At 41.7% G+C, this 27,820-nt stretch overlaps 1 protein-coding gene across 1 annotated transcript in view; it reads left to right on the top strand.

The window, feature by feature from the left end:
* Positions 1-987: 987 nt before the first annotated feature.
* Positions 988-27,820, top strand: part of LOC138951071 (myosin-4-like) — a gene marked incomplete in the record, with an annotated part of 118,350 nt that continues 91,517 nt past the window's right edge. Inside the window, 10 exon segments of the mRNA XM_070322737.1 lie at positions 988-1,120; positions 7,360-7,510; positions 8,034-8,102; positions 12,356-12,400; positions 13,673-13,756; positions 16,224-16,420; positions 18,278-18,301; positions 21,889-21,974; positions 24,488-24,588; positions 27,377-27,544. Coding sequence (XP_070178838.1) covers positions 7,364-7,510; positions 8,034-8,102; positions 12,356-12,400; positions 13,673-13,756; positions 16,224-16,420; positions 18,278-18,301; positions 21,889-21,974; positions 24,488-24,588; positions 27,377-27,544 — 921 coding nt within the window.

A 27,820-nucleotide genomic window follows, 5' to 3' on the forward strand; every position in this document is an offset into this window, starting at 1 on the left:
GAAGTGACCTTGACCCTGAACTATGGAAGATAACTGTTTCAAACTTAAAAATTATGTGGGGCACATGTTATGCTTTCATCATGAGACACATTTGGTCACATATGATCAAGGTCAAGGTCACTTTGACCCTTATGAAATGTGACCAAAATAAGGTAGTGAACCACTAAAAGTGACCATATCTCATGGTAGAAAGAGCCAATAAGCACCATTGTACTTCCTATGTCTTGAATTAACAGCTTTGTGTTGCATGACCTTGGATGACCTTGACCTTGGGTCAAGGTCACTTGTATTTTTGTAGGAAAAATGTGTAAAGCATGTGAGTCGTATGGGCTTTGCCCTTCTTGTTGTGTCATCACGGATCACGGGCAAAGTCCCATCACGATCACAGAAATGGAAATTTCGGCAATCACGTTCACAGAAAGGTCAAAAAACGCCAATCACGATCACGATTTTAAACCCTTTGGGGCCCTCTAAGGCTCTTACATATCAATTTCTTTGTAATTTAAAAATTACACAACACCATGAAAAACTATTATCGACGATCGCGAATCTGCTTATATCCATATAACACATTACGAAAAGATCTAAATATGTAAAAAATCGACTTCTTACCCACAGAAAGAAAACCAAGGCATCCTGTTAGGGATAGAATGAGCCGAACTCATTTTGACCTGAGGTCAGGATGGGGCCATCCAGCATGATCCGTGACCCGGGCCATCCGTGTGCATTTGAACTCTTTCCAACCTAACAATGAAATGCCCACGTTTTTGGTTTCTTCTCATCATTCTACCCCCCACCTCCAGTCCGCCATAACCCCAACCCAGGGACCTATATTAGATATAGGTCTATGCCCCAACCCCATATCATTCTCCCTAGACTCTTCCTCTTTTTCCCCATGTGTTGAAAAACGCGCCAGTAAAGCACATGTTGTTACAGCCGGCTTCCCATTCGATAACAAACCCACGCGCTCGCTTAGCAACTGACCACGTGACTTGCAATTCCGGTAAGATGGCTGACTTTTAGTTGCAAGAGTTAATCCGAAAGAAGTAACTTTAAAAAGATGACTTAGGCAATATAAAGGATAACAATCATCATTTCGTCGACAGAAGGATAATTTCAGGTAAGTCATTTCGGGCGGTTGATCTCTGTACTCCTGTAATGCGGAGCTTCAAACGTACAGCGCACATGTTTTGACTCAGTCGACGATCGAAGGTGCTCTCAGAGTCAGTGCATTATAAACATTTAATTTCTCGCAATGTTTTGTCAAATCTGTGTCAGTTGCTGTGACATCAAGAGAGGTACCACTTCTGGCATCCTACGTTCGTCCGATTTGGAGTGCTCAACGCGCCTTAAAGTTGTCCACAATTTCCATCAGCACGCAGTAAATGTGTGTTAATTTGACCTAAGTCTATCAGTGTCACTGTCACTTTCACCGTCAGTTCTTGTAAGTGTGTACAGAAATTAGGAACGTTCTTACTTACTAGTGTCAGTTAAATGAGTGAGTAAGTATAAGAACATTGTGTTCCACCGTTTTCAGAATGCTAGTGAGTTTTGTTGTTTGTGTTGTCTGTGTGTTTGTTGCCCAGAATAAAAAAATAAGAAAGGTAGGTTGTTGGAACGTTTGCTATTGACAAAACAACACATTCACAGATATTTTCAGAACGAAAAACCTGCCCCCACGTAGTGCTCATGGTACACAAAATAGCTTTACAAGTACAATACAATACAATACAAGTACCCTTTAGCTCTTGTGCAATTAATTTTCAAATGTTATTGCCACATATTCACCACGAAATAAAATGTCACTATCACATAGCACTTGTCTTGATCAAATAAATCTTAAACTACGGGTAGTAAAAAGTGATATCATATAGCTATAGTGTACGTATCACCATTTCAGGTCAACGTTCTAATTTCAGAAAATGTTTTGTTTTCCGCAAGCTACTTAATTAGGCCTAAAAAAAAATAGGTGTGGTTACGGTAACCCGACCTACCCTATTTTTAGGGGCCGACCCTATAACTTTTTATTACATTTGTCAACAACAACAACAACAACAACAACAACAACAACAACAGCAGCAAAACAAAAACAAAACCGAGTGCAGAAAACGCAATGAAAGCGAAAGCGCTCGAGTCGCACACTTATTTCCCTGTCAAGTAGGTTTAATTTGTACACATTAGAAAAAAAAGTTAAAAAAAAAAAAGTGATTGCCTACCTTCCTACCCTATTTTTTTTGGCTATGTTACCTTAACCACACCTATTTTTTTTTTTGGCCTTAGCTAGTTTATTGATTAGTTAAAGGCACAGTAAGCCTTCCGTAAACCATCACAGATACGGTCATGCTTTTACACACAGTACAAACACCCTTTCATTTAAACACTCACCGCTTGAGAACATCCTAAGTGCCCTCCGTAAAGAGCGAACAATTTTCAAAGAATTTATTTTTGCGTGGTTTATCTTGCCCCCGAGCCATCGTGAACCCGTGTGATCCAGTTTCCCTTTTTCACAATGTAGTCGTCAGTTAGCCATTTGAATGCGACTCGATGTGAGCTTATCTACAATAGCACGTTTTTATGCACGCAACAAACGGCTGTGGTTCACAAGAACTCTAGCGATGGCTTTTGACTGTTGAGAGGAATGGCGATATGCATAAACCGTCGTCTGCTACGACCCTTGCGTGACCCTGCTTCCGGGCTTTTCTTTTTTCTTTTTTCAAACTTTCACAACTTCGAATTGTACTGATCTTGTCTTGATGAAAAAAGAATTCTTTTATGATTAAAGAATGTTTGTGTAACAAGCTGTCAATTTATTATTTAGATTTTAAAAGTTAGGTCTAGCGCAAAAACGCACCACGGTCCAAAAACATTTTGATAATCATTGATTCACGGCTATCGCCAGTTTACATCGATAGAATGAGATCCGAATGGAAGTAACTCATGTTTGACCTGAGTTCAGGATGGGTCCAAAAAGTGTTCGAGACAATCTGCAAAATTAATTCTTTAAAAATTGCTCGCTTTTTACATAGGGCACCTAGGATGTTCCCGTTTGGTGAGCGTTCAAATGGAAGGGTGTTTGTACTGTGTGTAAAAGCCTGACAGTATCTGTGATGGTTTACGGGAGGCTTACTGTCCGGGCGTGATTTCCGGGATATTCATAACAGCCGTCCAGCACCAAAACGAGGCGCCATTGTTGTAAGGGCCAAATCCACGAAAACAAATTCTTTGAAAATTTCTCACGCTCGACAGAAAGCAGCCAGGATGTTCCCGTTCGGTGAGCGTTCAAATGGAAGTATGCTTGTACTGTATGTAGACGCTCACGGAGCTCTGTGATGGTTTACGGGAGGCTTACTGTGCCTTTAATAGTGGCAGAGGTTTTTGACTTGGCTCGCAGCCAATTGTGACACATAATCTTCTTTAAACTTTGTTTTGGTCAGGGCGTACATAGTATAACCACTATTAAGCTGGTCGATGGAATGATTCCAAGATTGATTTAAAAACAAACATGGTTTGTGTGCTTCACTGCTTGTATACATGTTAACCCTTAGGCTGGTTGTCGCGACATATGTCGCGCTACTTTACGTATACTGTCACCTGGTTGTCATGTCACCTGGTTGTCACAACATATGTCGCGCTACTGGCTCAGTCTGTTTGGTCGGTTCCGATTACCTCCCATGGCTGCGAAAACCTATATGACCGTTTTTTGTTATTTTTCTCTCTGTTATTGTTAATTCACCAGTGGCTATGTAACATGTGTTACAGAATTGCACCAGTGTAAGGGTTAAATGTACTGCTCATGACAACTTAAGCTTTTGTTCTCCACATTCTAAGGGCGAATTAATGCATTGATGGCGATTTTAACTGTTTATGTGAAAAATAGTCAGGACTTTTGATCATTATACCTTTTAACCGCCTAACTAACCGGGCAGTTTGCCTTTAAAATTTAGCTTTTTTCAGCACCATGATCCACCGCGTGGGGGCAGGTTTTCTGTTCTGAATCAGCCAATCATTTGAAGCTATTGATTTTGCATGATGTTGTATGTAACTGGTGATAATTCAAACGTTTAACAAGAACTGTATGACTTTTTTGACTCACATGCGAAGCAAAAGTGAGTCTATGTACTCACCCGAGTCGTCCGTCCGTCCGTCCCGCCGTCCGTCCGTCCTTGTTTAATTTTTAACCGAAGTCCACCAGACCTAATATTTGAATGAAATTGTTTCTTTCAAGCAACACATGAACTATATCTACAGTGGAGCCCCCACATCTATCAAAGACTTCCTCCTTTTTACAGGGCCTAGCATTGTAAGCCGTTCGGCGTACTTTACGCCGAAATAACATCTCCAGTACGCGGAACTCGATTTGGTGTACGCCGAAATGCAAAAACCTGTTATTCCCAAACGATAAACCCAAACAGTCCCAGCTTTCGTTTTGTGCGCCGTTCGGTTCAATTCTCAATCGGTTTGACAGTTTGCTTGATCAAGCACTTCCTCTGGCATCGCACGAGCATGCTTTGTGCCGGTGTTTTGTGGCTCTAGACTTGAAATAATGTCTCGAAGCGACATTGTTGAACGATGTCAGCCATTCAGTGACAAAGAATCAAGGTATTCCTGGAAGTGGGAATGGCACTTTTAGGCCAAATAACACAAGATTGTCAGTTTTCTTGTTTTCTGTCTGTGTTTTGCTTGTTATAATTTAGTTGCTCAATCTTCTTTGGGGGGGGGGGGGGGGGGGGGGGGGGGCCATTTTATGTAAAAAATCTCCAAAAAATCTTCAAATTCGGGGGGCGAATTACCTTTGTAAGCTGAACTCACTTTTTCCAATGCTAGCCCTCTTTTTAAGACCCTGCTTTTTCAGCTTTTCTGTTCATAACCTGTGTTAATTCACCTTCATTTTGAGACTTTCTCTGTTTTCAGACCTGATTTTTTTCAGATTTTTGGAGGTCTTAAATTGTTAAAACTAAAAGGTGGGTTTCACGGATTGGTGAGCAGGGGCGGATCAGTTCATTTTATGGGGGGTGTTTCCAAAAGTATATTGTGAAGATATGGGTGTGAAGGCGCGAAGCGCAGATCCTACGGCGCGAAGCGCCTAGTTTGCTAGGGGGGTCCGGGGGCATGCCCCCCCAGAAAATTTTGAAAGAAAGGATGCAAAATGGTGCAATCTGGTGCATTCTGAGGATGATCATTACCAGTTTGAGGCAGCAGATTTTGTCACTGATTAATACCCCAAAAATTGAAACTCAACCCAAAAAAACACAAAAATATTTTTATTTTTTGGCGGGGGGGGGGGGGGGGGGGGGGGGGGGGGCGCCCGTACGAAATGAACATATATGAACATATAAGAGACATATAAGAAACCTATAAGTTTCTTATAAGAAACATATAAGTTTCATATATGACAAGTAAAAAACTATGTATGTCAGTTGTAGGAATAGGTTTCTTATAAGTCTCTTATATGAAAAAGACCCCAATTCATATAAGAATCATATATGAATCATATATGAGAACCTGCACTTCCAGAAACCTATAGTTCTCTTATATGTTTCTTATATGAATCTTATATGACTCTTATATGAATCAGCACTAATAGTTTCTGCATAGGAGAGTTCAGGACTTAGAAAAAATATTGGACAATGCTGAATTACTGGCAATACTGGCTTTCATATATGAACAGGAAGTGGATGGTTTGCCTTGAGCATTATCTCCCCCTGACTGAACGGCCATCTTTGTGACAGCAGCTCTGTGAATGTTTAGCAGAAAATCAGTGAAAGAGCAGGACTAAAATGCAAAGTTCTTACAGAAATAATTGGACTTGATGTATGAATATGTGAAGAGAATGTTTATATCATGCTGATGTTTGTGGGTGGCTGGCAGCAACAGCTTGACACTGACAGGTTTGTGTTTATTCAAAATCCAGAATTTCCCTCCATTATTTGTTTTACTTTACAGTTCTGGTTCTGCATCAGGTGATCAAATCATGTTTACCAGCACTACTTTGGTTCAAGCAACAAGAAACTGTGACAGCTGTGCATATTCAAGAAAATTATTTGTGGCTGTGTAACTTGTTTGTTGTTTCTTGTTCATAATTTCAAGTTTCAAAGTTATTGGATTTGAAGAGGACAATGCATGTCTTACTCCTCTTCTTGTGACCAGTGATTTAGAGATCTGTTTGTTTTTGCCCTCAAAATAAACACAACTTCAGTAAAGATATGTATATATACTGAACCAAAAGGTATTTTGCAGTTGGATTCATTATAATTCAAAGTCAAGACAGTTAAATTGGGTTAAGCAGGTTACTGTTGCTGTTATTTCCCTTGTAAACACAAATGTAGGTCAAGGTCGTGTGTCTAGTATGAGACATATAAATATCATATATGAGACATATAAGAATCCTATAAGGGAGATGTAGGTTTCATATAAGATTCTTATAAGTCTCATATATGAACATTTCATATAAGAGACCTATAGCTTTCTTATAAGAGAATATAAGATTCATATAAGAGACCTATATGAGCTCAGGTTATAGGTTCATATATGATTCATATAAGTTTCTTATAAGAATTTACCTCATTTGCATTTAAAATACCTATAAGCCACATATATGAAATTGTCATACAAGACTCTTATAAGAATCTTATATGAAATGGTGTCCAATTTCTTATAAGAACGTTTCGTACGGGGGGGTTTCCAGACCCCCCCCCTCGTCCGCCCCTAGTGAGACGCCCCGGCCCAAGCTGTGATTTTGTCTGTAATGGAACATTCCATATATATATTATCTGCTGTTTTGTTGTTGTCGTGTGTCTCTTTTGTAATGAAATTTCACGTGTAATGTTTCTAGCACGATGAACTACATGCATGCATGGGCAGCTGCTCTCCATTCCGGATTGCTGAGACGGGCTAAAACAGGCTGGGATTTTGTCTGTAAATTAACATTCCATATATTATCTGTTGTTTTATATTATACGTTATTTGTATTTTTTACCAAAATATGACATTTTACACAGATCGAGACAGTCAGTGTTCCTCTGAGATCGCGCTAGTCCAAACGATTGAACGTACACAAACATGCACTATTGTGTAGTCTCAGCTGGCCGCCTAAATATGAAGCTTTGACGGCCTCTGACATCACATGGCTCAAAGAAGGGAAATCCAGTGTTCAATCATACATTGTGTGTGTTTTTTGTAATGAAATTTCCCCTGTTGTTTCCAGCACGATGAACTACTTGGGCAGCCTCTCAATTCTGGATCGGAGGGACGCCCCGGCCCAGGCTGTGTTTTTTTCTGTAATTTAACGTTTCATATATTATCTGCTGTTTTTTGTTGTGTGTGTGTTATTTTTAATGAAGTTTCCCCTATTGTTTCCAGCACGATGAACTACGTGGGCAGCATCTCCATCCTGGATCGGGGGGACGCCCCGGCCCAGGCTGTCATCGACCGCAACGCCCGCTCACTGGCACAGCGAGTCGCCAACGAGACCAAAGATGAGCTGGAGAAGGTCATGACCAGGGTAGAGACCGTGAGTTGAACGCCATTTTGTTCCTTTATCTGCCCGTTTGTTTTGGTTTGTGAGTCATTGACATCTTCTTTCTGCTATCTTCTTTTTTTTTCTCTTTTTTTTTCTCTCTGTGTTACTGGGTTTTTAACGTGTATGACCGTTTTGAATGAAAAGACCCGGCTTCATATCAAACGGACACTCTACAAAATGCTTATTGGAGCTCATTTTTCACTGTGAATGTCATTGTCCCTTTATTTTAATGACTGAATATAATGATCACTCACAATATTTTGTTAATTAAAGTTTAACCGTTTAGTTCTTAAAGCAGGAATACCTCAAGGGTGTGTGTGTCTACATGTGTGTGTGTGTTTGTGTATGCATGTGTGTGTGTGTGTATGTGTGTGCAAGTATGTGTGCGTGCGTTTGTGCTTTATGAGGAAAGAGGAATATTAAACAGAAAAGGGAAAATATAATCATCGGAGCCACGAATTGTCATCGATGGCTTGCTCATGGCTAACTTTCTGTTCTTCATTTTTCTCCTCAGATCTACAGTTCATTTGAAGATGCTGAGCAGGTGTACGGAACATCAAACTTGGAGTACCTGCAAGACATTGTCAGTACTGTAGTATTTATTTATTTATTTATTTATTCTTTGTGGTTTTGATAGGTCTGTACGTGTAGGCAGGTTTCACAATCTTCAATCACAGACTTCCTTTTTTTTCAACAAAATCAATCTTGACAGAGATCTTTGAAATAGTGTTTTTATTAAAGCCTTACATCCTCCTGGATGGAATCAAGACAAAAACTTGTATGGAGACGCATTCTTGTCGACATAATGTGATAGCTTGTTACAGTACTCTATCAAACAAAGGGATAGACGTAAACAGAATTGGGTAACGATTTATTCAAAGAATATTGTCCAGAGGCTTTAATAAATTAAGCAATAACAATGCAAGCAAAATATCATTTCCGAGCTCAGTGAAAAAAGCAGCAAATAAGGACTAATTATGGGAATTCCGTTCTTCTGAACTGCTATTTCGCTGTGATGCACGTCATGAGCATACCTTCAAAAGTAACAATGTTAATTGCACTCCATTTCTCACTTTTAAAAAAAAGTAGAATCATTGACCAATAGAAAAAAAACGAGTTTGGAATTTTTTTTGCATATTCTTGGGGAATAAATACCTGAAAATGTAACCCTACCCTCTAAATGGTGACATCATGACAGCGAAAAAAAAATACAGAACAAGTCATGTGAAGCGATAATAAAACATTAAGTTGGTTTGAAACTAAAAGATCAACATTGGAATCAGGGACGAGTCATCAACAATGCTAGTGAGATTTGGCTAGCCGAAACCAGAAGACCGAGACGGGTTGCCTCCGCGAAGCATATGAACAAAACGGGCGATTTTTCTCATTTGAGCAGATTTTCACACTAAGCATGACATATCTGTTTATACATTGGGATCCAGGAAATCCAAAGGATACAATGCAATAACTTTTGAATCTGTAATCAAAAGTGTTATTGTTATTTGCAATTTTTAGAATGTTATGTACCAAATTTTATAATACATTTCATAACTTGACGAAATGTAAAACAAGTCGCGTAAAGCGATATAAAAACATGTAGTCAATCTATAGGCATCAAATTGAAGGATAAACTAAAAAAAAAACCAGTCCGAGACTAAATTCAGATAGTCTCGGCTAACCATACCCGAAAACCGTCACGGATCACACTCATCTCCGCGAAGCATACTCAACCTGTTTTCTTTAATTCTGAACGCGTTTTTAAAGTAAACATAACATATGTATATATATATATTTTAAATCAGGAGAAGATAAGAAGTACAATGCAGTAGTGTTTGAATCTGTAATGAAATATTCGTTTTTGATGACAATTTTAATGAGCGAACTAATTCACTTATTTTCAAGCTACCTGGCTCAAATGCAATATCAAAGTCCCGACTTAATCAAAGATTACTTAACAGGTCCGCCTCAACTATCACAAAAACGGAAATGACGTCATCAAAGACTGTGGCAGAGTACCTTAACGCAGTCCTAGTATATCCACTACTGACTGAACTGTGGCATAGTACCTGGACGCAGTCCCAGTATATCCACTACAGACTGAACTGTGGCATAGTACATGGACGCTGTCCCAGTATATCCACTACAGACTGAACCTTAATGTCTTGCATTTTCTACAACTACTCTGCACACATAAGAAAACCCAACCCCTCTCGCACGCACACATGCAAGTACGCACGCATCAACACTCACGCATCAACACTCACACACACACACACACACACACACACACACATAAGCTAACACAAACGAACACGTGCGCACAACGCTCGCGCGCACGCTTACACACACACACACTCGCACGCACGCACGCACACACACACACACACACACACACACACAAACGAACACGTGCGCGCAACGCTCGGCCGCACGCACACACACACACACACACACACACACACAGCTAGATAATACATCATCTGATATGTTTCCTTGTTCATATGCTTTTTTCAAGTCATAAACGTAAACAATGAATGGTTTTACTGGGATTTTGTGCAGCGTTTTGTATTATCTGCGTTGTTGTCGGATTTAAATACTCTCTCAAAAACTGGGTATCTAATCACGACCGATAAGATTTTCCCCTTTTCGATTAAAAAGTACAATGAGATTTAGTCAGAACCATAACATTATTCTTCCAAAAACACTTATTAACATCCATGTAAAAGAAACACAACTCTGTTCATCAAAGTATCTCACCCTTTGCAAGAAACGTATGGCGAAGGCACATTTCGCGCCGCGGTGCAGATGACGCAATTAACTCTCGTGACGAAACGATTGGTTCGTGACGTCGCGTCATCAACCGTTCATGAATGGCCCTTGTATGAATGGCATTCTTTCTGTTGGGATGACGTGTGAACCTCATCATTAGTGACTTGGAAAATCGGTCGGATTTAGGTATCCCCGAAGTCGGTCGGAATTGGATACACTTACCCTACACTCTTCCACACTGACAGGCGCGCGCGCACGTACGCACGCACATATGCAACAATAACAATGACAAAAATCAAACTTTTAAAAGCACTTGAAAGTTAATAAACAAAGCAACTATTGATTCCCTACGATTATATGATCGTGACTGGCTCTCTTTCCAAGTTGGAACGTTTTCAATCTGCTGTCTGACGTCATCAAAGTGTTGAAAAACGTACGGCGATGTCTATAAAACTCTCACTTGACCACAACATTCACAATGCAGTGCATTCAAGGATTGAAAAAAACACTGGCGTTGATCAGACACAGTCACTGAATGTTGTTATTTTACAAATGAATCTGCTTAACATTTGGTAAGAAATGACCGTCAATAGTGCCGGGCGGTCGTGAGAATTCAAGGTTTTCAGAGACAGACAGTAAATAACGTGCTCTGAAATAAACACATGCCGAAAAATTCTTTAGTCAGCCAGTTGATCATCTGCCTGACAACGGATAGGAAGTATAAAATTGGTCGCATCATGGCAATTTGCTGTGTATGGCGGTCATAGCAGACGATTTGTCTTCAGGACGGTCGTGAGAAAAAATGAGACAGACACCTTGCCCGAGTGACTAGACAGTAAATAACGTGCTCTGAAATAAACACATGCCGAAAAATTCTTTAGTCAGCCAGTTGATCATCTGCCTGACAACGGATAGGAAGTGTAAAATTGGTTGCATCATGACAATTTGCTGTGTATGGCGGTTATAGCAGACGATTTGTCTGCAGGGCGGTCGTGAGAAAAAATGAGACAGACACCTTGCCCGAGTTACTAGACAGTAAATAACGTGCTCTGAAATAAACACATGCCGAAAAATTCTTTAGTCAGCCAGTTGATTATCTGCCTGACAACGGATAGGAAGTGTAAAATTGGTTGCATCATGACAATTTGCTGTGTATGGCGGTTATAGCAGACGATTTGTCTGCAGGGCGGTCGTGAGAAAAAATGAGACAGACACCTTGCCCGAGTGACAAAATGACCAAGCGCAAGTAGAATAAGCCGTAGTTAGCCTTTCAAAACCCTTTCATGTCGTGATTTGATGGAAATTGCTACTTATTAAAAGCATGTTACGTCCAAACCTTTTAACAGCCATTCCAACTGAACAGATTTGTAATTAACGTTTTTGAGACAGACACATTTAGAAAAAAGACCGTTTACTTCACATGCGATTGTATCGACTAAACATAAACACATTCATTGTTTTTTTTAACTAAGTGTGTTCATCTATCTCTGTTCTTTGGTTTCTAATGTACTTTTCACTGGATTTCTTTGTGTGTTTTTGTACTGGTGCCTTTGTCTATTGCAATGTGGCTAAAAAGGGAAATCGTGTCTGTCTCATTTCTCACGACCGACCTACCTTTTTCGCTGGTGGGGAATACAAACTTGACTTAAATTCGATCAAAGTTTATTTTTCATATGTAAATTCCGAAGACATTCGACACAGACCAGTGAAAATTCACGACTAAACAAAACGAAACATTTTATTTAATATCAAAGTCAGGGACATACCCGACTCTGAAGACTGTGAAACCTGTCTGTACAGAGTTTGCTGAAATTCTATGTCAAGTTGTAAGTGACTTAATTTGGTATGACTAAGTGAACTAGACAAACTTCATTCTCAAAACTGTGTGACTTTGTGATTTCCTCAGAAGACAATAATTACATCAGAGGTGACATATATTTTATGTGTCGCCATTTCCCACTGTGTAACGTATTCTTGAACTTTCTCACTTTTGACGTCAGAGATTTCACTTTGGAAGAGAGCATTTAAAATTGTTTTAATTTCTCATTAACTGTGTTGTGTTTACAGAATGAGCTGGAAGAACTGATGAAGGATCAAGTGAAAAAGAAAAAGGTTGGTGGAATGTGATAGACGGGCGCAATGGCTTGGTGGTAAGACGCCGGCCTGCAAAGTTGAAGGTCGTGGGGTCGAATCCCGGCCGCGCCTGGTGGGTTAAGGTGGAGATTTTTCCGATCTCCCAGGTCAACTTATGTGCAGACCTGCTAGTGCCTTATCCCCCTTCGTGTGTACACGCAAGCACAAGACCATGTGCGCACGGAAAAGATCCTGTAATCCATGTCAGAGTTTGGTGGGTTATAGAAACACGAAAATACCCAGCATGCTTCCTCCGAAAGCGGCGTATGGCTGCCTAAATGGCGCACTGTGCATGGCATACACATTATAGTTAGTTGTTCGTCCCGATCCAACCCACGCCGATAGCGACAACTGGTTTTGAAGCCAGCTATCCGCCCCCTGCTAAGGTCACATCTAAGGTCACACCTGCAATGCAATCATACAATCTCTTGCAGGTGAAGGCCAGAGCCCATCCAGTCGATTATAAGCAGCCACGGTGACACAGTTAAAATCCATTGTGCCAGCAGATACTTTTCCTGAAGCAGATTTTCAAACCACTCTGGCAAAATGTCACTGACTTATTCTTTCTCAAATATCTTTTGACAGAAAGCTGGATGACAATGAGAATACAGTCAGAAATTAACATAAACCTAACATAAAATAGAAGCTAAGACTTTTTTTAGGTTAGGTTCATGTCGGCAAGGGTTTTATTTCCCAGAATCAACATTGTGCAGACTCTCCTCGGTGTCAAAACACCTGGTGTGCACGCATGCGCACGATAAAGATCCCAAGTTCACAGTAAAGGTCTAAGGGCTGAGCAACACAAAAACACACATGGGGGGGGGGGGGGGGGGGGGGTGGGAATGGGGTGAACGCCGTACTGTATGGCAACTTGCAAAATAAAGTAAACAGTTTGGTGTTGTAGTGGTAAATGTAGATAGAAATGTGTTATAAAGACAAAGCAAACAAATAAACGTGTTTTTCTTGTGAAAATGTTGCGTTGTGCGGATGTTTGGGTGGCCACGTGATGTACACAAAGCAAAGTGCGGGACGGACTCTGCTCTGTGCTGTAACACTGGCAAGTTCAAAACACGAGAAATACGATTTCGTTATGCGGGCAGCTACGGGGGATGTATGTATTTTTCAAATGGTTGTAAAAGAAGTCTTGTATTTATCATCGTACTCCAGCCCTGTTATTTTTTTCGTCACACCTAAAACCGTTTGTTCTTTTGAGCGACGCAGCATTAAATGTAAAATGATTTTATGTTGCAGTACCAGCAGCAGGTGACGATATTCGTTGTTGGATTTTCTGACCTGTGCGGCCAGAAGCTTCGTCTGTTACAGCAAGTTAACGAGGTGAGTAAGGAATTCTCCGATCAACTTGACTGTTTTCTTTCTCTTGTTTTCCATACAGTGGCACCCCCTAGGCCCTGTTTCAAGACCTCAAAACATCTGAGAAAATCAGGTCTTAAAAAAAAGGGAATCTTAAAATGGGGGTACATTTAGAGAGGTAATGAACAGAAAAGCTGAAAAGTCTTAACACTTTGTACCCCACCTATGTTGACCAAGTTTTTTTTAGCCGAGACCAGCTGTGCTGCAGCAGGTCACTCAGAATTGTAGAAACTGTGTATCAACACGCTGGAATGCAGGCGTTAGATCGACGTTACAGGAAGCGACTGAAGCTAACAGTCTGAGCAGAATGCGGAGATGTGCCAAATGAGAGCAGATGCAATGTAGTGACTGCATGTGTACGGATATATCCATACCTGGTCAGATAGAGCCATATTATGAGTGGGTATGGATATATCCGTACCTGGGAGAAAATGAGTTAAAGAAGGAGACTGGTAATTAATTGGGGGTTAATGGACAAAGAAAAGTTCCACTGTACAGTGCGTTGTCAAAATCACATTTTCCATTCAAAGAAAAGTTGTCTGCAAGCTTGCATATGCTGAAAATTCAGTCAGTCTAAGGGAGACAATAAAATGTTAAGCAAGTATAGTGTGGATCAGGGCACAATAGCTAGCCTAGCGGTTAAGAGACGTCAGCCTTAAGCTTCCATGTAGAAGGTTGAGGGTTTGAATCCTAGCTGCATCTGGTAGGAAAACGGATCTCTTTGGTCAGTTTTAAGGATGAGGATAAGCTGACTGATATAGTCCTGTGAGGTTACCCTCATGGAAATTCGGGCTGCTTTCTCCCTGAGGAAAGCGAGCTGCCATACAGTATACGGCGCTAGCCTTTTTTTTCTTTTCCTGCATGCGTGTATTCATGTTTCCGAGCCCTGAGACTTTCACTGTGAACTTGGGTTCTTTAGTGTGCGCATGCGTGCACACGGGGGTGTTTGGACACCGAGGAAACTCTGCACAAAGTTGACTCTGGGAAATAAATCCCTCGCTGAACGTTGGGATCGACCCACACTGATTGCGACAACTGGTTTTGAAGCCATGAGCGCCGCTACTGGCTGGGCTATTTCCTCGTTATGGTATGTGCAGACCTGCTAGTTCCTTAATTATCTCCCTTTAATTGTACAAAGAAGCACCTTCAGACCAATTACGTACAAAACAGATTCTTTAATCCAATTGTCAGAGTTCGATCGGTTATAGAAACAGCAATATACACACTGTACCTAGCATGCATCCCCCAAAACACAGTTTGCCTGCCTTGATGGTGAAGGGAAAATGGTCATACATGTAAATAAAAACCTACTCATGCAAAACGTGAGTGTATGTGGGAGTTGCAGCACATGAGTGCAGGAGAAGAAGCAGGTGAAAAGTTGTTCGCAGAAATTGGACTCATCTCGGGTCACACGCATATGACTTTAACAGTAGTGCTAATGAACGGGAAGCATTAGACCTAAGTTTTAATTTTAATCACGAGCCAAGGAAAATACAGTGGGACCTCACCCCCCCCCCCCCCCTTTAAGTCCCACCAGTTAAGACTTCCCGCTGTTTAAGACCTTGAATATTTCAGATCTTCTGTTCTTAATGTCAGTAAAATAACCCTCATTTTGAGACTTCCTTGTTTTTGAGACCTCATTTTTCTCAGACTGTTGGAGGTTTTAAAAAGGGGGTTGACCTAATTTTTCATAGATTGTTCAGGGTATTTCTCCTGTCAAGAAGCTGTGCTCATATTAGTCCACATTGTTCACCAGTAGCAAGAAAGTCAAATCTTTGTGAATAGGTAAAATGATGGAAGCACACAGCAACACACCACACAGGCACCAACACAGGCATGAACACACACACCAACATCCATGCATTCCTATCACACACACACACACACACACACACACACACACACACACACACACACACACACACTGTACCACACACACACACACACGTACACACACACTATGCAAAGTACAGACACACACACATACCTGCACACAGGCACACACACAGTGTACATGCACATATGCACACGTACGTAAACACAAACACACACACACACACACAGTGTACATGTAGATATGCACACGTAAACACACACACACACACAGGCACACACAGTGTACATGCACATATGCACACGTAAACACACACACACACACACACACACACACACACACACACACACACACACACACACACACACACACACACACACACACACACACACAGGCACAGTCACAGTGTACATGCACACACACACACACACACACACATACACACACACACACACACACACACACACTTTCTCTCTCTTTCTCTCACCCCTGACCCCCTCACGCACACACACAGCCCCTCCCTTACATACACACATGATTTCATTCATACATCCGTCTCAACAGTTTGTCACACCCCACTGTTCTCCTTGTGTGCAGTTTTTCACGGAAAACTCCAAGAACATTGATGAAGAGGACTGGTTTCCCACCACCCCTGACCTTGACCTTGATGAGGTCAGCGACAAGATCGACGACTCGCTGCAGGTGGCGCACGACCTTAGCAACCGACTGGGCGAACTCAACAAAGAGATGATTGACTACATGGCAAACTACGCGGAGAAAAAGGCGTCACACAAGTATGAGAGTTTGGTTTTTGTTTCATTTATTATGAACTTCATTCTCTTTACTGGTTGGGTACTTAGGTTGTTTTTTGGACTGACGCAGTGGCGTGGTGGTAAGACGTCGGCCTCCTAATCGGGAGGTCGTGAGTTCGAATCCTGGTCGCTGCCGCCTGGTGGGTTGAGTGGAGATTTGTCCGATCTCCCAGGTCAACTTATGTGCAGACCTGCTAGCTAAGTGCCTTATCCCCCTTCGTGTGTACACGCAAGCACAAGACCAAGTGCGCACAGAAAAGATCCTGTAATCCATGTCAGAGTTCGGTGGGTTATAGAAACACGAAAATACCCAGCATGCCTCCCCCAAAATCGGCGTATGCTGCCAAAATGGCGGGGAAAAAAACGGTCATACACGTAAAAATCCACTCGTGCTAAAAACACGAGTGAACGTGGGAGTCTAAGCCCATGAACGAAGAAGAAGAAGAAGAAGAAGGTACTTAGTTTAAGTTAGTCAGTTCAGTTTTAATCTCAGCACAGTGAAACCCCCTCCCATGCCCCCCCCCCCTCCCTTCTCCTCTCCCCATCCAATCCCCCCCCCTCCCCCAACACACACTACCACCCCTCTCCCCGTCCCCAAACTAGCTTCCGGCTTACACAGGTCTTTTAGACAAGAATTAAGGAAATTAAGCAGCGAAACTCTTTTGCATCAAATGTGTCATCATGTCATTATTTTTACTGAGCAAAAGACTTTGAGAAACAAAGGGACGTAATTAAGCGGAAGCGGACGACTCACCAGGTTCTGTTGATTTTTCTCGGACAAGAAAAAGCCGAAAGAGTAAAATTCATTTTTGACTCGAAACAAATCCACGTTATAGAGATCGACACACGGAAGTTTCCACGTGTTCTTCAGACCAGAATTTCTTTTACCCCCCGCCCCCCTTTTCTCCTAAAGCTTTGGCCTTCACCTTGGGCCCGTTAATTATGCTAGGTCACAAGGTCTTGCAAGTCGTGGATAGACAAAAACAAAACATTCACTATATTGGACTTCGACCCACTGGTCTTTAAAGTAGAAGAAGAAGATACAAAACAGACAAATGAAAATGTAGGGTGCAGGGGGGCCCGGGTAGCTCAGGTGGTAGAGCACTGGACTTGTGATCGAAAGGTCGCTGGTTCGAATCCGGGCCGGGACGGACACAGGTCAACTTTATGTGCAGACCCAGAGACGGTATCCATCTCCCACCCCCGTGTCACCACAGTGGCACGTAAAAGACCTCGGTCATTCTGCCATAAGTGCAGATGGCTGATACCACCTAAACACGCATACACTTGTGTATCTCATCTAAAGTCGGGTTAAAACCCGGGAATATGCCCCTAATGGCTTTGCCGTGAGGGCGTAAAACTTGAATTTCTCTCTCTGTAGGGTGCAGGGTTTAACCTGGAAGAAAAAGGCGATGGGACATTAATTTTGTCCCCTTCAACTAAATTCCGATGGGACATATTCGAAGGCAAGAAACGCCAAAGATCGAGGCCTGTACGCGTTTTTGACCAAAGATGCAAAATGGTGCAATATATATGGTGCCAAATTAGCCCCTATTCCGTGTGTGTGTGTGTGTGTGTGTAATCCGATGTAAAGTGTAAATTTTGTGGCGTAGTAGTACGTAATCTCAATGCGCCATTTGACGCACTGAAGGGAATTGTGATGGGATATTTTCAGATTTAATGCGCCATTGGCGCAAGGCGCACGAGTAAATGAAAGCCTGAGGGTGTAGATGTGTTGACAAAATGTTCCGAACCAGGGCTATAGCGGATAGAAGGAAATGTGAATTTGAATGGTTGTCAAAGTTAGATGCATATGGTTTTTCTTTCTCTCTGTGAAAGGGTGTCGCAATTGGTGGAGGGGAAGTAAGTACTGCAGTGTGTGTTGATGGCACGTTTTGCTGTGTGGTTGCCTCCCCTTAACGTTTGATTTGGTTGAGATGCACCTCATGGTTTGACAATGCTTTCCACAGTGCATTTTTTTTCTTTTTTGTCATATAATTTTCAAGACAAATGATGGAATAAGTGTCAGTGGTTTGTTTGTTTGTTTATTTGTTTTCATCGATCTCTTTATTTACCATCGGGTCATTGCGTTCATTTGTATACTTTTTGAGTCACTTGAGAAAAAGTGACTCTATGTAATCGGTCAGTGTTAGTCTGTCCGGCCGTCCGTAGACACCACCCTAACGTTGGACTTTTCTCGGAAACTATCAAAGCGATCGGGCTCATATTTTGTTTAGTCGTGACCTCCAATGACCTCTACACTTTAACGATGGTTTCGTTGACCTTTGACCTTTTTCAAGGTCACAGGTCAGCGTCAAAGGAAAAATTAGACATTTTATATCTTTGACAAAGTTCATCGGATGTGATTGAAACTTTGTAGGATTATTCTTTACATCAAAGTATTTACATCTGTAGCCTTTTACGAACGTTATCAGAAAAACAAGGGAGATAACTAGCCTTTTCTGTTCGGCAACACACAACTTAACGTTGGGCTTTTCTCGGAAACTATAAAAGTGACCGGGCTCAAATTTTATGTGAACGTGACTCCCAGTGACCTCTACACTTTGACGTCTGCTTTGGTGACCTTTGACCTTTTTCAAGGTCACAGGTATGTCTTGAAGGAAAAATTGCCTCATATAATATTCAGAACTGCGAAAGTGACTCGATCGAGCGTTTGCTCTTCTTGTAGTGATTTGTCACTGTTTTTGTGAATCCCTTTAAAATTGTGATTTTGCAAAATGAAGACAGGTAAGCTGATACTTTAATTTGTTGTGTTTACACGGACAGACAGGCACATCGGCCAACCAACCAACAGACAGACCGACGGACAGGCACAACCATGAATTAATATACACGCACAAACAACGTACAATTCACATTGTGGACAAGCTTTGTTTTTCAGAAACATGTTACACAATGTATTGTATTTTGGCACCTGCTTGACACGGACACTTCCTGTGCTGTTTGTTTGGATTAAATAATTATCATTATGTTGTCATTTTGGAAAATCTGCTTTTTTTGTCTGCAAAGTTTTGCGTATATCGACAGTTTGACACCATTTTCTTTGCTTTGTGTGTCTGTTCTGGGTTGGGATGGGTGGGGGGGGGGGGGGGGGGATTATGGTACATGTACTCAAGGCTGTCCTTGGGGCGGGCATATAGCTCAGTCGGTAGCGCGCTGGATTTGTATCCAGTTGGCCGCTGTCAGCGTGAGTTCGTCCCCACGTTCGGCGAGAGATTTATTTCTCAGAGTCAACTTTGTGTGCAGACTCTCCTCGGTGTCCGAACACCCCCGTGTGTACACGCAAGCACAAGACCAAGTGCGCACGAAAAAGATCCTGTAATCCATGTCAGAGTTCGGTGGGTTATAGAAACACGAAAATACCCAGCATGCTTCCCCCGAAAGCGGCGTATGGCTGCCTAAATGGCGGGGTAAAAACGGTCATACACGTAAAAATCCACTCGTGCAAAAACATGAGTGAACGTGGGAGTTTCAGCCCACGAACAAAGAAGAAGGCTGTCCTTAATTGAGCCTGAAGTCCTTAATGGCAAAAAACCGTAGGACTTTTAATATCAATTTTACTACAAGCCTGAAGTCGACTTCGCGAAGACTTTGCAGAGTCTTTTTGAAGAAAATTGTGTCCCAAACTTTGTGCAGCCATGATCTTCTGAAGTAGACTTCGCAAAGTCGTCGTCTTCACCCCAAATAAATTAGGCTTTATACGGCAGCAATGGATGCTATTGATTTGCTTTGAGACACTGTTGTTTGTCTGAATTTTGGGTTGAAGTATATTCCATATATTATCTTATATTGTTAGAGATTGTGTTCACCGCAATTCATATCTATTCAGGCTTCTACGGTACCCCCCGCGGGTTAGGGGGAACAATTTAACCGATGCTCCCCAGCATGTCGTAAGAGGCGACTATAACGGATTCTGTTTCTCCTTTTACCCTTGTTAAGTGTTTCTTGTATAGAATATAGTCCATTTTTGTAAAGATTTTAGTCAAGCAGTATGTAAGAAATGTTAAGTCCTTTGTACTGGAAACTTGCATTCTCCCAGTGAGGTAATATATTGTACTAAGTTGCAAGCCCCTGGAGCAAATTTTTGATTAGTGCTTTTGTGAACAAGAAACAATTGACAAGTGGCTCTATCCCATACTCCCCCGTTTCCCCGTCGCGATATAACCTTCGTGGTTGAAAACGACGACACCAAATAAAGAAAGAAAAGGCTTCTACGGGGCCGTCACACTGCCGCCATTCAGTCGTCCAATTCGTTCCTTACGATGCCATCGCCCATTGACTCGCATGAAGCATTAACCCGTCACACGGCAAATATGGCACTGCATGAGAGCAGACGATCTAATGTTGAAACATGATCGCTCTCACGTACCTTTCTAAAAATTACCCTGAAGCATTATAGTCCTTCATGAGACAGTTATTATGCATATTAAGTTGCATCTGATGGTTTTCTGCCTTAGTACATGCCTAAACGTCTCCTTTGTATCTTAGTATCTTAGTTTTGAAATAACGAAGAGATGCTGTTTGCTGCTGTCGGACATTTTTTAAAGTCACAGCATGAAGGCCGCAATGGCGCAATCTGATTGGTCCTCACCTGCGATTGACTTGCAGAGATTAGAGCAGCTAGGTTCTATTATTTGAATCAACCCTTGCATTAAGTGACTCGTAGCTGGATCATATAGCTCAATAGTAAGCGAAAATCGTTTTGTGTGACAGGCCAAATCATTGTGTGTGACAGCCAGCCCCATTACACGGGGTAAGACCGGCCATCCTTCAAGTTAATGCCAATTATAGGATTGTTTCAGTGAAGGGAAAATTAGTAACGTGGTTGTCAAAGAATGTTTGTAATGCTTTGATGGATTAAGTGATTGATTGATTGATTGATTGACTGATTGATTGATTGACTTTATTTATTGATTGCCTGTTAATTGGATGATTGATTGCCTGATGGATTTATTTGCTGGTTGATTGGTATCAGGGTTATGAGTGTGCTGGTCTGAGTTCATTGGTCAAGCTTTGATTATTTGGGTACTTGCATTTAATTGGTTATTGGATTATTTGGGTACTTGCTTTTGATTGGTTATTGGATTATTTGGGTTCTTGCATTTGATTGGTTATTGGATTATTTGGGTACTTGCATTTGATTGGTTATTGGATGATTGATTGGTTGTTTGATTGGTTGATTGATTGGTTGTTTAATTGATAGATTGATTGATTGAATGATTATGTGGATTGATTTATTATGTGATTCATTGGTTGATCGAATAACTGACTGATGATGATTTGGGTGGGTGGGTGGTTTTGGGTATGTTAGCTGGACCGCTGATCAAACATGGATGTATTGATTGATGTATTGATTGATGTATTGATTGGCTGATTGATTGAATGGTTGATTGATTGATTGATTGATTGATTGATTGATTGATGTGCAGGGGGAAGAAGAAGATGGAGAAAGCACTGGGCCAAGCCAGGGATGAAGTGCAAGGACTGGCAGAAAAACTGCAACAAGTACAGACAGGTATGTGCAGGTGTACCCAGGTGTGGATAGGTTATAATACAGGTGTGGATAGGTTATACAGGTGTGGATAGGTTATACAGGTGTGGATAGGTTATCATACAGGTGTGGATAGGTTATAATACAGGTGTGGATAGGTTATCATACAGGTGTGGATAGGTTATCATACAGGTGTGGATAGGTTATCATACAGGTGTGGATAGGTTATCATACAGGTGTGGATAGGTTATAATACATGTGTGAATAGGGTATCATACAGGTGTGGATAGGTTATAATACAGGTGTGAATAGGTTATCATACAGGTGTGGATAGGTTATCATACAGGTGTGGATAGGTTATCATACAGGTGTGGATAGGTTATCATACAGGTGTGGATAGGTTATAATACAGGTGTGGATAGGTTATCATACAGGTGTGGATAGGTTATCATACAGGTGTGGATAGGTTATCATACAGGTGTGGATAGGTTATCATACAGGTGGGGATAGATTATCATACAGGTGGGGATAGGTTATCATACAGATGTGGATAGGTTATCATACAGGTGTGGATAGGTTATAATACAGGTGTGGATAGGTTATCATACAGGTGTGGATAGGTTATCATACAGGTGTGGATAGGTAATACAGGTGTGGATAGGTTATCATACAGGTGTGGATATGTTATCATACAGGTGTGGATAGGTTATCATACAGGTGTGGATAGGTTATCATACAGGTGTGGATAGGTTATAATACAGGGGTGGGTAGGTTATCATACAGGTGTGGATAGGTTATCATACAGGTGTGGATAGGTTATCATGCAGGTGTGGATAGGTTATCATACAGGTGGGGATAGATTATCATACAGGTGTGGATAGGTTATCATACAGGTGTGGATAGGTTATACAGGTGTGGATAGGTTATAATACAGGGGTGGGTAGGTTATCATACATGTGTGGATAGGTTATCATACAGGTGTGGATAGGTTATAATACAGGTGGGGATAGATTATCATACAGGTGGGGATAGGTTATAACAGGTGTGGATAGGTTATCATACAGGTATGGATAGGTTATAATACAGGTGTGGATAGGTTATCATACAGGTGTGGATAGGTTATAATACAGGTGGGGATAGATTATCATACAGGTGTGGATAGGTTATCATACAGGTGTGGATAGGTTATCATACCGGTGTGGATAGGTTATAATACAGGGGTGGGTAGATTATCATACAGGTGTGGATAGGTTATCATACAGGTGTGGATAGGTTATCATACAGGTGTGGATAGGTTATCATACAGGTGTGGATAGGTTATCATACAGGTGTGGATAGGTTATACAGGTGTGGATAGGTTATCATACAGGTGTGGATAGGTTATCATACAGGTGTGGATAGGTTATCATACATGTGTGGATAGGTTATCATACCGGTGTGCATAGGTTATCATACAGGTGTGGATAGGTAATACAGGTGTGGCGTCTCAGCTATCCCAAAATGTGAACGGCTGTGTTCATGCTATCTGTGAGTTTCTGGTATTTTACCTGTTTGTATGTAAAAATACTCAAAAGGAGATTGGCAACCGTGCATGCAGTCGGTCTTATACTGAGTTTGATTGCGTTTGACAGAATAAGAAAAACAAGAAAGATTTATTAAACTGGAAGTTCACTTCATTGCCAAACCAATTACACTATAGTACTGTATGCATGTGGTTGGGAGCTTATTGCCACTGGGAGGAAGTGACCCGGATTTTCCAGAAACAGTCTGGAGACCCAGCGAAAGAGGAAGAGGGAAAGGGGTGCAGGGGGTGGTGGTTAGGGGTGAATCTCTTGTGTTTATTCTTTGCTGTCTCCATGTTACCTTCTGGCACCTGCCCCGTGAGTCCGAGAAAAGTGTCCCCTTTTAGGTTTGCCGCTGCATGGGCATGTAAACCAAATTTTCATTTCTCTCATTTTTGCACATGCATTTGAACACTTTCTGATGCTGTCTGCCACACCCAGGAAGGTAGAAGGAGGGGAGACTTTCAATAACATACATGTTCCGACCGCTCGAAATAAAGAGTCACTGTTGCCCTTTACGTGTTGATAAATCTGCCAGGTGGGAGCTGAAGAAAGAGTCACTGTTGCACCTTGACTTACTTGACTTATTCCTGTAGACTCCCTGTGGAGCATAGGGCCGCAACAACTCCTCAGCAACGCACCCGGTTCTGGGCAGCTCCTTTCAGTCGGGGCCACGTCGTGCCACTGTTGCCCCTTATGTGTTGATAAATCTGTCAGGTGGGAGCTGAAGAAAGAGTCACTGTTGCCCCTTATGTGTTGATAAATCTGTCAGGTGGGAGCTCAGGAGAGGGGGAGGGGGGGGGGGGGTGTGTGGGTGGGGGTTTGAGGTGGGGGCGGGTGTGAATGAGGGGGGGAGTTAGTGATGCCTGCATGGTCCCTCCCTAGGAAGGGGCTCACAGCTAGTCAACGTGATTCTTGCCTGGAAATAGGGTAAATAAACGAAAAATAAAAAAAAATAAAATCAAACTGTTTCAGACCTGGAGGAGAAGGACGATAAGCTCCAGTCGACGTTCAAACAGCTGGAGCTGAAGAACCTGGAGGTACAGAAGTTTCGTACCGCCGCTGAGCTCGCCAAGGTAAGTCTGCCGCACTTTCAGTTTGATTAGATTCCGCTGGCCCCGTCTCACAGTGGTCACAACTTGCACAGTACATTCATTGGGCCAACAGCCCACTACACCACTGACCCAAGACGACCCAACCCGATCCCTAGCCCATTTCAGGTCTCCACTAGTAGCCGGAAGCCAGCTGTCTACAACTTCCTTCCCCCTCCACCCTGCATTTCTATTTTTGTTTTTTATACAAAGTCGAGTTTTACCGTCTCACATGACCCCAATGGCTTTGCCGTGAGGGTGTAAAACTTACATTTTCTCCCTTGCATTTTATTGCATGTGCATGATTTGGAAAGTAAGGAATGGTTTGTTCTAATAACTAGTTTCAAGTATTGGCTATGTATATGGTATATCCACAGTATACCCGTGTATTGCACGATAATGTCGTACATTTTTGTCTTCGATATACCTATAGTTTTGTATCTAACAGGGGTTGAAAATGCAGGATTTCTTGTTTTGGACGCTTTTGTTTTCAGCACACTTATATACATGCCTGTGTTTGTTTTTTTCAATCACATGTGTTTGAGGTCACTGAATGTCTGAAAAGGTCAAACTCTCAGTATGAAAAGTGACAGGCGCTGTGGCCTCTTAATCGGAAGGTCGAGGGTTCGAATCCCTGCCGCGGCCGCCTGGTGGGATAATTAAGTGTTCTGATCTCCCAGGTCAACTTATGTGCAGACCTGCATGCTAGTGGCTTATTATCCCCCTTCGTGTGTACACGCAAGCACAAGACCAAGTGCGCACAGAAAAGATCCTGTAATCCATGTCAGAGTTCGGTGGGTTGTAGAAACACGAAAATACCCAGCATGCTTCCTCCAAAAGCGCCGTATGGCTGCCTAAATGGCGGGGTACATGTGAAATTCCGTGGGAGTTTCAGTCCACGAACGCAGAAGAAGAAGAAGTAATATAAAAGTTAAAAGTACAAACATTTTGTGTCATTGTGTTTTTTTGTCTCTATAGTATAATTTTTGATGATGCTCTATTTGCATCAAATTAATCTTTTTCGATAATTATGTTAAGCTGTCACAATTTGAAATAGACGATGTTCGGAAATAACTGTTGCTACCGAAAAAAAGAGGGCAAACAAACGTGCGTGACAAAACAGGCCAATCACTAGCGAGCGGCGTGTTGCTACACGTTGTCAGTGAGCACGTGTAAGACACGCAAGTCAATAGTGATTGGCCTATTTTGTCACGTGGGTTTGTTTGCCCTCTTTTTTTCGCAGCAAAAGTTATTTCTGGAATTTGTCTATTACTGGTGGAAAGAATGACAGTAGCTTTTACTTGAGGTTTTGTTTTTGCCAAGGACTGAAGTCAGCAGTCTGACACAGCCGTCATTTCAATCTGAAGTGTAAAAGTATATCAGCATCATCATCAGCATCAGCATCGTTGTCGTCCTCATCGTCGTTGTCATCACTGCTGTCGTTACAAGTCGTCGTCTTCATCATCGTCATCACCATCATCTTCATCATCCTTATCATCATCATCAACATCATCATCATCATCACCGCCATCATCATCACCGCCATCATCACCACCATCATCATCATCATCATCATCATCATCATCATCATCATCATCATCATCATCATCATCATCATCATCATCATCATCATCATCATCATCATCATCACATTATTATAATCAAATCACCTTAAATTTGCGTCCTTATTGTTATCATCAACATTACACTTCTGAAACAAATGACGGCCATGTTCTCCCAGTTACTGAAGACAGAGTCAAGTCAATAAAACAGACGTCATTCCTGTCATAATTTAATATCAGATCAGGGGGGTCTGGTTGCTTAGTAAATGGTAGCTATAGGGCACTGGTTGTGTCATCCTTGGGTCACGGGTTCCATGCAATCCAGGATGGTTCGGATATGGATCAACTTTATGTGCAGACTCAGATACGGTATCCATGTCCCACGCCTGTGTCACCACAGTGGCACGTAAAAGCTGACCTCTGTCATTCGGTCATTCTGCCGTAAGTGCATGTGGCTGATTTACACCCAAACACACACATGGGTAAGCGCATCTCTTGTTGCTGCTAGCTTTCCAAACAATAGGATATAATAAAGTAACGGAAATGAAGAGATGAAAATAAAATGGAAAATGATTGTATGTACGTGTCACACACAAACACACACACCACACACACATGGGTCATAAGCTTGACTCTTGTTGCTGCTAGCTTTCCAAGCAATAGGAAAATGAAGTAACGGAAAAGAAGAGATGAAAATGAAAATGAAATGAAAATGACTGTATGTGCCACACCCAAAACACACGCACACATAAAGCGCGATTCTTGTTGCTGCTAGCTTAATTTCCAAACAATAGGATATAATAAAGTAACAAAAATGAAGAGATGAAAATGACTGTATATACCACACCAAACACACACACACATGGGTAAGCGCGATTCTTGTTGCTGCTAGCTTAATTTCCAAACAATAGGATATAATAAAGTAACAAAAATGAAGAGATGAAAATGACTGTATATACCACACCAAACACACACACACATGGGTAAGCGCGACTCTTGTTGCTGCTAGCTTAATTTCCAAACAATAGGATATAATAAAGTAACAAAAATGAAGAGATGAAAATGACTGTATGTACCACACCAAACACACACACACACATGGGTAAGCGCGACTCTTGTTGCTGCTAGCTTTATTTCCATGCAATGGGATAAGGGAAATGAAGAGACAAAAATGAAAATGAAATGAAAATGACTGTATGTGCCACACCCAGAAAGCCGTCAAGGATTCGGAAGCCTTGCAAAATGAGATTGCAGCACGGGACGCCAAGATCGCCGAACAGCGACAGAAACTGACGCGCATGGAAATGGAGCTGGCTCAGTCTAACCACTTCGGGGAGCGCAACTCCTCCAAACTCTCGGCCATTGAGGGGGAAGTTCAGGTTGATGATTGACACATGATTGACACATGATTGACAGTTGCTTTTTGCTGACAGTGCACTTGCTTGTTGTGTTGAGGTGGCTTTTTTATTTATTTATTTAAAAAAAATAAAAATTAGACTCGTAGATTGAAACTCTTTTAAGACGTGCACCATTCCTGCGTAATATTAAACTTCTGCTGATTGTTTTTACAGATTTGTTAGTCAGTCACAGCCATTACTGCAAATAAATGAAATTCTTGCCTGGAAATGATGAAATGCTGATAAGGCAGTCTTGAA

The sequence above is a fragment of the Littorina saxatilis genome, linkage group LG16 (assembly GCF_037325665.1).
Source record: "Littorina saxatilis isolate snail1 linkage group LG16, US_GU_Lsax_2.0, whole genome shotgun sequence".
Classification (NCBI taxonomy): Eukaryota; Metazoa; Mollusca; class Gastropoda; order Littorinimorpha; family Littorinidae; genus Littorina; species Littorina saxatilis.